This window comes from Podarcis bocagei (assembly GCF_964188305.1).
Source record: "Podarcis bocagei genome assembly, chromosome: 4".
Classification (NCBI taxonomy): Eukaryota; Metazoa; Chordata; class Lepidosauria; order Squamata; family Lacertidae; genus Podarcis; species Podarcis bocagei.
Window position 1 is genome coordinate 57,355,973 of NC_138128.1, and position 14,499 is coordinate 57,370,471.

Genomic DNA, 14,499 nt, shown 5'->3' on the forward strand with positions numbered 1-14,499 from the left:
CGTTCTTTCTCAATAGTTCAACCAGCTCTTTGTATTGGGCTCTTGCATCCAAAATGTATTTTGGTATATCTTTAAAAATCTCCACAAAAGAATCTTCAATCTCCAGTGTTCTTTGAAAATGCAGATTCAATATTTTATCTCTTTCCTCTTTTGATCTTAAAGTTATCAAGCAGTCCCTTGGCTTCTTTCTGCCTTGTCTTTTGCCCAATCTAAACGCAGACACAATCTTAATTTCTTCCTTCTCCAACTCCTGTTGCCAAAAATCCAAAAATTCCTTAGAAAGGAAGTCCACCAGGTTATCTTTCTCACTCTCAGGCACTGCTCTCAATCTTAAATTCCTCTCCTTCCTTTGCATTTCGAGCATGGACAAAGCCAGCTCGTGGTCTTCTAACTTTTTACAGACTGGTATTATCTTTTCCTGAGTGGCATCCGCAGAAACTTTGGCTTCTTCTGCAATCTTACGTATAGTAGCAGAGTCCTCTAGAATTTTATTAATAGTCTCTGTATTAGAAGTCACTCTTTTCCCTAATTCATTGACACTTTGCGTGTTCTGATCAAGCTTTGTTGAGAGCTCTGTCAATTTTTTACTGTTTTCCGCACCTTGCTTTGTCAGAGATTCCAAAGACTCATTTATTTTAACTAGAGCTTGTGTCACAGGGTCTGTTGACATTATTGTTTTTGTCTGCCCAGTTGCAGCTGGTGCCACTGGAGTGCCTGAGACCGAAACTCTTCGCTGCTGTAAAGTTTTTACCTTGTATGTTTTGCCAGATCTAGTTGTTGTCTCTTCTGGTGCACCACTCATGTCCCAGTCAAGGTCGTTCCCACGCCTGTAAATTGTTTTTAAGAGGAAAATTCCACTAGCTTAGAAGTTATAGTCCACTTTGCAACAATTTCAGCAGAGTCCTCTAGGGGGAAAAGTTTCCAAGGCTTCTGCAACAAAATGTCTTTTAGTCCAGTCCCCCTAGATCTTCCAAAAAGTCAATTGCAACAGTTCCCCAATGTATTTAAAAAATTAACAGTCCAGTAATTTAGTATCTCTCCAGAGCCCAGTAACTCAGAACAAAGTAACTTTCAAAGTAACAGTTTAACAAGCTGACAGTTCTCTTTCTGGCTTCCTTATTTTAGGCAGTCCGTTTCAGGGGATTTTGACACAGCGGAAGAAACTTTTACAAACCCCTTTTTCCTGCAGGTTCAAAGTCCACTTTCCTCCCCCTTTTGCTCCTGCCAGCAAGAGGGGTTTTTTTAAACAAATGTCCAGTTCACTTAATTCCTAGAGATCTTTCTGTGATTGCAGCTTTGAAATTTCCTTGCTGTATACTTTTGCAGTCCGGGAAAGGCAGATTTCCTTACTTTAAACCAATCCCGTTTCCGGCCAAATTTCCTTAAAATATTTGTAAGTTCCAAATTGATTTTTAAGTCCTACTCACGGGTTTTTCATTTGTAATCCAAGTTTTCAGGAAGGAATCGGCGCTCTCCGACTATGGCGACGCGGCTTCGCTTCACGGGCTGGGTGACGACTCTCAGCACTGCGCTTCACCCCCGCTGCCATTCCGGAGCCTTTAAAAAGGCTCCCTTGCGATTTCGGGGGGGCGCAATGGTGCCCGCCGAGTCTCCTTGCTTACAGGCTTCCGTGCCTGTAATTTTTAGGGGTCCCCGCTTCACCGTAGCGACAGGACCCGAACTCGTGAAGCAGACCCCCTCCGGAGCTCAGAGGAAAATCCGCCATTTGCCGATGGCGCCGACCGGAAGTCTCAAAAAATTGTGATATCCTGGTTTATTTTAGTATGTGTCGAGCCAAAACACTGGATCCCAAGGGCCACACATCCTCTGTTTCATATAAGGATATTTACAATTTTCTTCAGAACAGCAGCTAACCTTGGTCAAGAGTCCTCCTATGTTTCTCTTCAGTGTTCTAAGGTTATTAGAGTCTAAACACACTTACGTCTCTGTTGCTTGTCCATTTATGACAATATGCTGGGGTGGTAAAATACTTGTTATTCAACTGAACTTTACTCCACAAATATTGATCAAGGTTGCTTTTCTTATCAAATTCTTCTCTCACAGCTCCAGAGTTGACAACCGAACCTGTGTATAGTAAGTTTCCAATCTAAATCTTTATTGTTATACTTTGTCCAAAAAGGGTATGAATTAGAGAGAAGCAAGTCTTCAACTGAATAATCAGACATTCAGTTGCAAATCTGTTGCCTTCTCTCTGTGTTCATACAGTTAAGAATAATGAATACCAAGTGAAGAGGGACCTCTTGAAATAGAAAACATACTTGTTATGGTGTAAAAACACTGCAATCTCTGTTAACTGAAGGGCTTTACAGGCATTTGGACTTATGTCCACCGCCTTTCTCTTCAAGGGAAGACAGAGGCAGCAGGAGTGATTTGAGAATAGCACTCCCCTCAGGCTGTAGCAGGAGCAATGCAAAACAGGGCACCTCAGTCCCAATCTCTCTAGGCCAGCGATGGGATGCCTTTGGTTCTTCACTTAAAAGTCCTTGACTTATAAATAAATAAATTACTTTTCTGTTCTTCTGTATCTCTTCACTACATTTGCATGCAGAATTCAAGTATAAGATATAATTTTAACTCTTTTGTGTAACAAGTAGTTCATTTTTTAAAATGAATATAGTAGAATGTGGATATTTCAATTTGCTGACCAATGTTTATCTTTCTTTAGCAACAACTCTTCCTCCAGAGACCACCAGTGAGTACCTACCTTTTTGCATGTAATTTTGCCACAGTGAATAGCCAAGGGAATAATGTAGTTTCAGGCAGAAAATACAGCATGGAATTAAAATGCAGTACCTTCTTACATCCCTTATAATAATGGGTTATCAGGACCACCTGAGTACAATTGTGGTTGATGCTCTTTGGCGCTGAAAGAATGGAGCCAGAGCACAGTCATCTGCGCAGCTTCCTAGTTGTCCCCATTCTCCTCCTTGCTCAGCTGTACAAAGCTAACACTGAGACTAAGAAGGAGGAAACTGACCAGCAGTACCACCTCCTGGACTTGCACATAGGATGCTGGGCAGGCAGGCAGGGGGTGCGGCTGACAGCAGAATGAGCGAAGCAGACAAAGGTGGAGCTGTCGTCATCATGAACAAAACTGACTACATTCAGGAGGCTCACAGACAACTTTCCAATACCGCCTTTTACACAAAATTGGACTCAGACCCCACACAAGAATACAAGAAAGAACTGAACAAGATTGTTAAGGAGCTACCCCCACACATCCAAGAACAGATCCTCAACAACACACCAACAGAACCTCGACCAGGAACTTTCTATCTTCTACCTAAAATACACAAACCAGGAAATCCAGGACGCCCCATCATTTCAGGTATTGGCACTATTACAGTGGGTGTCTCCGGTTATATGGACTCTGTTCTGAAACCATATGCCATCAGTGCTCCCAGCTATGTACGTGACACCACAGATTTTCTGAGGAAAATACAATCTTTAAATAATCTTCGCAACAATACTATACTAGCTACTATGGATGTGGAATCTCTGTATACCAACATCCCACACAACGATGGTTTACAAGCTATAAGGAACACCATTTCAGATAAAACCACAGCGGACCTTGCCACCAAACTCTGCCAATTTGTCCTTACCCACAACAACTTCAAATTCGGTGATGACCTGTTCCTTCAGATCAGCGGCACAGCAATGGGCACCCGCATGGCCCCACAGTATGCCAACATCTTCATGGCAGATTTAGAACGTTTCCTAAACTCCTACCCACTCAAACCTCTCTTGTACCTGGGATACATTGACGATATTTTTATCATCTGGACACATGGTCAACAGACCCTGGACACCTTTCACCAGAAATTTAATGATTTTCACCCCACAATCAACCTTACAATGAATCAATCTATGCAAGAAATACATTTTGGACACTACTATAAAAATACAGGATGGGCGCATAGACACCACCTTATACCGTAAACCAACTGACCGACAAACATATCTACATGCCTCTAGCTACCATCCCAAACATACCAAACAGTCCATTGTGTATAGCCAGGCACTACATTACAGCCGCATCTGTTCCAATTCTACAGACAGAGACTCTCACCTAAGAGATCTACAGCAAACCTTTTCAGAACTAAAATACCCAGCAGATGAAGTTAGACAACAGATCAACAGAGCCAGACTTATACCCAGAGAGAACTTGCTGCAAGACAGACCCCAAAAAAGAAAATAACAGAACACCTCTAGTCATCACATACAGCTCCCAAGTTAAAACAGTACAACGCATCATCAGAGATCTACAACCTCTCCTGGACAATGACAGTTCTCTTTCTCAAGCTCTGGGAGGAAGACCTTTCATTGCCTACAGACAGCCACCCAATCTTAAACAACTCCTAACCCACAATAATACTACAACCAGACTTAACACGGACACTGGCACCAGAGCCTGCAATAAACCCAGATGCCAACTTTGCTGCCACATACACCCGGACAACACCATTACTGGCCCCAACAACATCACACATACCATCTCGGGACTATTCAATTGCTCATCGTCTAACATTGTGTATGCCATCAAATGCCAACAGTGTCCTTCAGCTCTCTATATTGGACAAACAGGCCAAACCTTACGCCAAAGAATAAACGGACATAAATCTGACATCAAGAATCACAAAACAGAGAAACCAGTAGGAGAACACTTTAATCACCCTGGACATTCTATACAAGATCTCAAAGTAGCTGTTTTACTACAAAGGAATTTCAGAAATAGACTGGAAAGAGAAGCTGCTGAATTGCAATTCATTACCAAACTTAAAACCATGGAGAGACCTGGTTTGAACAAAGACATTGGATTCTTATCCCATTATACATGACTAAGCCATTTCTCACCTTCTCACCCCTTGCCTTTTCCTGTAAGACCTATTACAGTCGTTAAGAGTCGTCAACAGGCTCATCTCAGCTATCTGCCAATCTCCCATTCCCACCACCCTTCTGAGTAATACCCCTCCCCACCTTCTCACTATATAGAAGGATCTGGCAACTTCTGTTTCAGTGTATCTGAAGAAGTGTGCATGCACACGAAAGCTCATACCAAGAACTAACTTAGTTGGTCTTTAAGGTGCTACTGGAAGGAATTTTTTTATTTTAACTGAAAGTATGGTCATCTTGCACTGGGTTGTAAAGTTAAAATTTTTGTTCCTTGCTTTCTGATCATCACCTTCTGAGAAATCCTATATTTCCAGCCCACTGAATTGGGTGTTCTCAATGTGCCTAGGTGAAATTTTAGTCCTAGATGCCCGGGGTCTGAGGGAAGATCTAAAATGCAGTGCTAATGTTGCTGTAGAGGAGATTATCTCTACAATACCTTGCGCATAATGACAACTGAGCCTGGCTCTACAAAATGTTCTGTCTGTGTTCTTCAGTGCCCTTTCAGTGTGGTGGCATCCTCTTGGAACCATTTGGATATATCCATAGCCCTTTTTAAAAAATGAACATAGTAGAATGTGGATATTTAAAAAATGTGGATATTTAAAAGTAGAATGTGGATATTTAAAAAATGAACATAGTAGAATGTGGATATTTTTGCTGACCAATGTTCATCTTTCTTTAGCAACAACTCTTCCTCCAGAAACCACTAGTGAGTACCTACGTTTTTGCATGTACCGGTAATTTTGTCACAGTGAACAGCCAAGGGAATAATGTAGTTTCGGGCAGAAAATACAGCATGGAATTAAAACGCAGTGCCTTCTTACATCCCTTATAATAATGGCATCTCAGGACCATCTGAGTACAATCGTGGTTGATGCTCTTTGGTGCTGAAAGAACGCAAAGCAGGAAGAACAACAGCAGATGGAGCCAGAGCACAGTCACCTGCACAGCTTCCTAGTTGTCCCCATTCTCCTCCTTGCTCAGCTGTACAAAGCTAACATTGAGACTAAGAAGGAGGAAACTGACCAGCAGTACCACCTCCTGGACTTGCACATAGGATGCTGGGCAGGCAGGCAGGGGGTGCGGCTGACAGCAGAATGAGGTTGGTGGGGCAGTGCCCCATTTGCTTTCACAAATCAGCCTGACCCAAAGGTAGATTAATATTTGTTTTGACACAGAGTAGAAACAGAATAGGCCTTTGAAAAATTGCATATGCAAACACACACACAACTGCAAACACACACACACACATCTTGCACTGGTATGTAAAGTTAACATTTTTGTTCCTTGCTTTCTGATCATCGCTTTCTGAGAAATCCTATATTTCCAGCCCCCTGAATTGGGTGTTCCCAATGTGCCTAGGTGAAATTTTAGTCCTAGATGCCCGGGGTCTGAGGGAAGATCTAAAATGCAGTGCTAATGTTGCTGTAGAGGAGATTATCTCTACAATACCTTGCGCATAATGACAACTGAGCCTGGCTCTACAAAATGTGTGCTGGCATCCTCTTGGAACCATTTGGATATATCCATTTTTTTAAAATGAACATAGTACAATGTATCATTTTTTAAAATGAACATAGTACAATGTGGATAGTTCAATTTGCTGCCCAATGTTCATCTTTCTTTAGCAACAACTCTTCCTCCAGAAACCACTAGTGAGTACCTACCTTTTTGCATGTACCGGTAATTTTGCCACAGTGAACAGCAAAAGGAATAATGTAGTTTCGGGCAGAAGATACAGCATGGAATTAAAACGCAGTGCCTTCTTACATCCTTTATAATAATGGCATATCAGGACCATCTGAGCCAGTGTGGTGTAGTGGTTAAGAGCGGTGGACTTGTAATCTGGTGAACCGGGTTCGCGTCCCCGCTCCTCCACATGCAGCCTAGGTGAAATTTTAATCCTAGATGTCCGGGGTCTGAGGAAAGATCTAAAATGCAGTGCTAATGTTGCTATAGAGGAGATTATCTCTACAACACCTTGCGCATAATGACAACTGAGCCTGGCTCTACAAAATGTTCCATCTGTGTTCTTCAGCGTCCTTTCAGTGTGGTGGCATCCTCTCGGAACCATATGGATATATCTATGGCCCTGATTATCCTGGATACGGCAGGCTGGTGCAGTGTGCCTGGGAAATTAAAGCTCCAATGTTTTACAATAGAATCGTTTTACAGTTTAAAACAGTTGGTTGGAAGTAAGTATTTGCATTATCGTAGTCCTTTCTGTACATTTGACTGATTAATTTCTAAATCTGTTTCTGCAACCAGTAAAATGCTCCTAAAGAACATGGAGTTTTGTGCCATCTTAAAGACCGACACATTTAAAGACAAACAGCATTTAATATTCTTTAGTCTTTAACGGCCTTTGGGCAAGACCTTTTACACAGAACCTTCATTGTTTTTGCTGCAACAGCCTTACATGGCTTCCCCTGTGGATATGGTCAAAAATGTTTGAGTCCAAGATAATTTTTGATGTCTAGAACAATCAAGTGAGGTAGCCAGAATCACCCAGGACCAGATACGGTCGTACCTTGGAAGTCGAACAGAATCCATTCCAGAAGTCCGTTTGACTTCCAAAACATTCGAAAACCAAAGTGTGGCTTCTGATTGGAATTCATGGAAGCCCCATCAGACATTTGGCTTCCAAAAATAGTTCACAAACTGGAATAGTCACTTCTGGGTTTGAGACTACCAGGAGACAAAACATTCGGGAACTAAGCTGTTCCACTTCTAAGGTATGATTGTACATAAGAAGGCAATGGGCAAGATACAATTCAGAGTTTTTCAATCCAGTCCCATATACGTATATACGTGATATAGTTCACACAAATGCCTACAATGAGCCCCAATGAATACGGGAATATTGAAAGGAGAATAGAGGGGGAGAATGGAATGCCTCTCTCACACACATCCAGGGCTTTTAATTACTGTGAAGAATATGTATTACTTAGTATTTTTGTTTTTATAATACTTATTCTGTGACATATAATATACATTGCATTACATGTACTCAACAACTTGAATCTAATTAGATAGTATTCATCACAGCTTGGTAACTTAAAGCTTTCTCCCAATGCCTGTCTACATCCCTATAACTTAGAAAACATTGCTAAAATCTGACTGTAAATGTGAGGCTGACCCCATATTTTTTCAAATACTCAGATTTATGGAGGATGATTGAGTGTATTTCCAATATTTGGTAATCAATTTTTTGCCAGTCTCTCAGCATAATCTAACATGCCATGTCTTGAGGAATTGCTAGTTGCGAGGAATAAAAATAGAGTTTTTACGTGGCTCCATTAATATGAATAATAAATAATAACTTCTAAATTTGCATCTACAGTTTGAACTGCCGCACAGACTATATTGACGTCTATGATGGTGGCCTGGGCTCATCAAGACAACTTGGAAGAATTTGCTTGGCTACCCGTCATGCATTTATATCCACTTCAAACACAATGACTGTTGTGTTGTACAGAAATTCCTTTAACGCAGGACCATCATTTACTGCTTATTACTATATTACGCCCCAAGGTAAAATGTGATTTTTAGAGTCACCTATTAATCAACAAATATATTCAATCTGCTGCTTTCATGAATGGATCCTTATGCTTCCTTAAAAATTGCATAAGAATATATAAAAAGAGTCCTGCCTAATAAGACTGAATATCCTCGTAGCCCATCATTTTGGGAAGTCCAGAAACAGGACTTCAGACCTGTTGCATTTACTGGGTCTGTTCACACGACGGTTTATTGTGGACCTGTGCTCACGCATGCATGTTTTGCACAGCATCTACATGGCACAGTCCTCGTAAAATGCAGTTCCATATTATTTTCCTAATTAATCCACATTGGGTTGTTGTGGAACTGGTAAATGGTAAATGTGATAACGCTAAATGGTAAAAAAATATGAAATGGCATGTTGATAAGGACATCAGGGCTCGTTTGGGAGGTAACTGGGATGGCACTGGATTCTTATGGTTGGGAAGGAGCTGAATTTTCCCTAGTGTGGGTAAATGTTGCTTGAGTAAAGAAGCTTCTGCACCCTGGTCTGCCACTTTTTCAGCCCTTTTGATTTCATTTGGGCAAGTACTGGGGACACTTCTGTGGCAGTGAAGTAGAGGGATTCATCACCTGATCTCTCTCTCCAACCCCTCTTTCCACCCTTGGAGAGGGAGATCCAATGACATTATTATTGTTATTATTATTATTTATTATATTTCTTTATTATTATTTATACCTCGCCCATCTGGCTGGGTTTCCCCAGCCACTCTGGGCAGTTTCCAAAAAAAGATTAAAAATACATTAAACTTCGCTAAACAGGGCTGCCTCCAGTTGTCTTCTAAACATCAGATAATTGTTTATTACCTTGACATCTGATGGGAGGGCGTTCCACAGGGTGGGCGCCACTACGAAGAAGACTCTCTGCCTGGTTCCTTGTAACTTGGCTTCTCACAATGAGGGAACCGCCAGAAGGCCCTCAGTGCTGGACCTCAGTGTCCGGGTAGAACGATGGGGGTGGAGACGCTCCTTCAAATATACTGGATCGAGGCCATTTAGGGCTTTAAAGGTCAGCACCAACATTTGAATTGTGCTCGGAAACGTACTGAGAGCCAATGTAGGTCTTTAAAGACCGGTGTTATGTGGTCTTGGCGGCCGCTCCCAGTCACCAGTCTAGCCTTACTCCCTTACTACCAGAGGGCCTTACTGCCCCAGGGGACTATAGGCTTGAAGGACAAGAGTACATATTGAATTTCTATTCCCTTCTTTTATTTGTCTTCTCATTCCCCAACAATTCACCTTTCATTCATTCATAAGTAAATACTATATGTTAAATCATCTAATGGTCAAACAAAATTCACTGCCACAAAAATGGGGTTTCAATGTAATATAGTTCTTAATAATTTTTATTCCTTTCTTTTGCAAGAAACAACCACAGAACACATCTTGCAAGAAACAACTACAGAACACATTGATCCTAGTAAGAAGAATCTGCTAGCTATTTAAAAGCATTAGTACAATATACAGTTTTGATTTCATTTTACTGCACCATTTTTCTCTTACTCTGTTACTTTTTTTCTCTTCACGAACTAGCTTCTGTCACCCCGGAAGCAACTACAGAAGCAACTACTGCTGCTGGTAAGAGTCCTCTGACTCCCATACTAAAGTACTAAATCCTAATCCTGAGTATGTACACACAAATATCATAGAACAGGTTTCTCATGCAGAGCATCTGCTAATGAGAAACCTGAAAATTAGGTGGTGTGTATATTTTAAAGAGCCTGATCTGTTGATGGCAATCACAGACTGTCTGGAGAAGCAAGCACAAATCTCTTCCAGAGATTTCCTTGACTTCTATTTCATTTGTATCCCATTGTCTATGACTCTGTTCCTCAAGTCTGGTCTTGAAACAAGCATGGTCACATCCACCTTGCTGAAACATCCTCCTTGAATATTTGCTGAAATATTCTCCTTGAATATGGGGCTAAGGTGTCATGCGAATAATTTATGTTAATGTGGTAGATGTTGGAGTCGCCTCTGCAGAGGTTATTCAGTTCCTCTTAGTACCTGACTTCTACTCATTAGATTGTGGTGACTGTTGTTGCTATGACATACTCAAAGCTTAGGAACTGAAGTCTCTGCATAAGACTCAGCTGGCATGTACAGTGGTGCCTCGCAAGACGAAATTAATTCGTTCCGCAAGTTTTTTCTTCTTGCGAGTTTTTCGTCTTGCGAAGCACGGTTTCCCATAGGAAACCACAGAACCTCTGCCAATGATAAGACTGAATCCTTCTCTCAATTGGCGGGAAGTATGAAAGATACCTAGTTGAAATTCCATTCAAAATTGGGGGAAAGAGCTCTTAGGTGTGGTTGCTAGTACATATTTGACAGTCTGAAAGTATTAGTGATACATGTTCCAAAGGTAACTGAGTCAATATTTCAAAACAAGGAAGAAACTGAACCAACTTTTGAAAAAGAGTTTGGAAAATTGAATGGAAATTGTGTGTGTGTGTGTGTGTGTGTAACTGGAAGCAATAGGTATCTTGTACTGAGCTATATTTGAAAGCATGTCCAGTGCAAGTAGATAAATAGGTACCACTCCGGCAGGAAGGTAAACGGCGTTTCCGAGCGCTGCTCTGGTTCACCAGAAGCTGCTTAATCATGCTGGCCACACGACCCGGAAGCTGTCTGCAGACAAACACCAGCTCCCTTAGCCTACAGAGTGAGATGAGCGCGCAAACCAGGAGTCGTCCACAACTGGACCTAATGGTCAGGGGTACCTTTGCCTTTTACTGAGCTGTATTAGGCATGGCATAGCAACCTGGATTTGGGTTACAGCTTTATTCCCCATTTCCTTTCTTCGAGGGACAAACTATCACCAGCTTTTTATAAATCTTCCATTTCTAGCCTGATGCAGTAGTGCTGAAGTTAGATGCTTCTTGGGTTTGGTGGTCCACTGAAAAATATCCAGTGTTAGTTATACTGAGTAGTATGCCTTCAGGCCCTTAGTACAAGAATTGCCACTTGTGCCACAGATACTTTCCCCAAATATTTTTGGGAATTTTAGCTTGTTAAGGGTGTGGAGAATTGTTAGGAGGCCCCCATTCCCCTCTCAGAGCTACAGTTGTCAGAGTTCCATGGAGAGAAGGTCTGGTTGTTCAATGTTTGGCTTAATATTAACACATTCTACCACAATCTGATTGATTCTGTTCTTTCTTACTAGTTCTATCCACAACTGGAGAACCGACCACTATAGTCACACAGTGTAAGTCTGCATGTAGAAACTTCTTTTGTGACCACACAGGGAAATAAGACACACAGATTGGGTGAACTGGGCCACATTTAATTTAACACTACAAATCTACAGAAGGGAACCAGGTCAACCTCAGAGATCTCCCTCTGCTCTGACAGAGGGAGATCTGATTATTTGTGTGGCCCACAGGGCAGTTCCCTCAAGGGGCACAGGGTTGCTGGGTTCACTGGGTAAAAATACTGATGAATATTAATAAATAATAGTGGCATGCCTATTTCTTACCAATGCATATCAATGTTCCTCTTTCTTTGTGAACAGCTTCTTCTACTCCTCCTGGTGAGTCCTACTTTTTTTATTCCAAGTCTGAATCTTTCTCAAAAGGCATGAAGTATGAAACATACATAGTGGGAAATCGATTAAGAATGGGGGGGGGGTGGAGCTCTTAGGTATACTTACTAGTACATATTTGAAAGTCTGAAAGTATTAGTGATATATGTTCCAAAGGTAACTGAGTCATTATTTCAAAACAAGGAAGAAATTGAACCGACTTTTGAAAAAGAGTTTGGAAAATTGAATGGAAATTGTCTGTCTGTGTGTGTGTGTAAGAAACTGGAAGCAATAGGTATCTTGTAACGCGGGTGGCGCTGTGGGTAAAACCTCAGCGCCTAGGCCTTGCCGATCGCATGTTCGGCCGTTTGAATCCCCGCGACGGGGTGAGCTCCCATCGTTCGGTCCCAGTTCCTGCCCACCTAGCAGTTCAAAAGCAACCCTAAGTGCAAGTAGATAAATAGGTACGGCTTTCTAGCGGGAAGGTAAACGGCGTTTCCGTGTGCTGCGCTGGTGCCGGCTCGCCAGAGCAGCTTCGTCACACTGGCCACGTGACCCGGACGTGTCTCCGGACAGCGCTGGCCCCCGGCCTCTTAAGCGAGATGGGCCTGCAACCACAGAGTCGGACACGACTGGCCCGCACGGGCAGGGGTACCTTTACCTTTACCTTTACCTTTACTGATCTGTATTAGGCATGGCATTGCAACCTGGCTTTTGGTTACAACTTTATTCCCCATTTCTTTGAAAGTTTGAAAGCATTTGTGATATATGTTCCAAAGGTAACTGAGTCATTATTTCAAAACAAAGAAGAAATTGAACAGACTTTTGAATAAAGATTGTGGAAAATTGAATGGAATGTAAGTCGAATGTAAGCATAGGTCTGCATGCTTGAAACATCTTTTGTAACCACAAAGGGAAATCAGATACACAGACTGGGCGGAATGAGCCACATTTAATTTAACACAACAGATCTGCCGAAGGGAACCAAAGTGCACAATACCATCTTCAAATAGCAAACAGGGTGAACCGACTCTGACCAGAATAAGAGGCATCATTTCACCTTAAGCCCCATAACTTAGATGGGGTTTTACAGGTTGGCCTCAAAGGTACTTCTTATTCTGTCAGTGGGTCTCACAACTCAGAAGGCAAGGCTCAGAAAAGTACCTAAGGGTGCTCACCAAACCCTAACTACCTGATAACTAATTAATTAACCTATTTAACAACAAAGTGATTTAAAACCAACCAAACAGACAAGCAACAACTCTTCTGCCAGAAACCACTAGTGGGTACCTACCTTTTTGCATGTACCGGTAATTTTGCCACAGTGAACAGCCAAGGGAATAATGTAGTTTTGGGCAGAAAATACAGCATGGAATTAAAATGCAGTAACTTCTTGCTTCCCTTATAATAATGGGATCTCAGGACCATCTGAGTACAATGGTGGTTGGTGCTCTTTGGCGCTGGAAGAATGGAGCCGGAGCACAGTCATCTGCGCAGCTTCCTAGTTGTCCCCATTCTCCTCCTTGCTCAGCTATACAAAGCTAACACTGAGACTAATAAGGAGGAAACTGACCAGCAGTACCACCTCCTGGACTTGCACATAGGATGCTGGGCAGGCAGGCAGGGGTGCGGCTGACAGCAGAATGAGGTTGGTGGGGCAGTGCCCCATTTGCTTTCACAAATCAGCCTGACACAAAAGTAGATGCATATTTGTTTTGACACAGAGTAGAAACAGAATAGGCCTTTGAAAAAGTGCATATGCAAACACACACACAACTGAAAGTATGGTCATCTTGCACTGGGTTGTAAAGTTAACATTTTTGTTCCTTGCTTTCTGATCATCGCCTTCTGAGAAATCCTATATTTCCAGCCCCCTGACTTGGGTGTTCCCAATGTGCCTAGGTGAAATTTTAGTCCTAGATGCCCGGGGTCTGAGGGAAGATCTAAAATGCAGTGCTAATGTTGCTGTAGAGGAGATTATCTCTACAATACCTTGCGCATAATGACAACTGAGCCTGGCTCTACAAAATGTTCTGTCTGTGTTCTTCAGTGCCCTTTCAGTGTGGTGGCATCCTCTTGGAACCATTTGGATATATCCATGGCCCTTTTTTTAAAATGAACATAGTACAATGTATCATTTTTTAAAAATGAACATAGTACAATGTGGATATTTCAATTTGCTGACCAATGTTCATCTTTCTTTAGCAACAACTCTTCCTCCAGAAACTACTAGTGAGTACCTACCTTTTTGCATGTACCGGTAATTTTGCCACAGTGAACGGCAAAAGGAATAATGTAGTTTTGGGCAGAAGATACAGCATGGAATTAAAACGCAGTGCCTTCTTACATCCTTTATAATAATGGCATCTCAGGACCATCTGAGCCAGTGTGGTGTAGTGGTTAAGAGCAGTGGACTTGTAATCTGGTGAACCGGGTTCGCGTCCCCACTCCTCCACATGCAGCTGCTGGGTGACCTTGGGCCAGTCACACTTCTTTGAAGT

General features: G+C 42.0%; 1 protein-coding gene across 1 annotated transcript in view; it reads left to right on the forward strand.

The window, feature by feature from the left end:
- Positions 1 to 12,831, forward strand: part of LOC308586145 (scavenger receptor cysteine-rich domain-containing protein DMBT1-like) — a gene marked incomplete at its 3' end in the record, with an annotated part of 30,516 nt that extends 17,685 nt beyond the window's left edge. Inside the window, exons 6-15 of the mRNA XM_081192422.1 lie at positions 2,065 to 2,094; positions 5,600 to 5,626; positions 6,546 to 6,572; positions 6,956 to 7,112; positions 8,261 to 8,451; positions 9,845 to 9,898; positions 10,012 to 10,056; positions 11,642 to 11,683; positions 11,990 to 12,059; positions 12,747 to 12,831. Coding sequence (XP_081048548.1) covers positions 2,065 to 2,094; positions 5,600 to 5,626; positions 6,546 to 6,572; positions 6,956 to 7,112; positions 8,261 to 8,451; positions 9,845 to 9,898; positions 10,012 to 10,056; positions 11,642 to 11,683; positions 11,990 to 12,059; positions 12,747 to 12,831 — 728 coding nt within the window. The remainder of the gene's footprint in view (positions 1 to 2,064; positions 2,095 to 5,599; positions 5,627 to 6,545; positions 6,573 to 6,955; positions 7,113 to 8,260; positions 8,452 to 9,844; positions 9,899 to 10,011; positions 10,057 to 11,641; positions 11,684 to 11,989; positions 12,060 to 12,746) is intronic.
- Between the last annotated feature and the right edge of the window lie 1,668 nt (positions 12,832 to 14,499).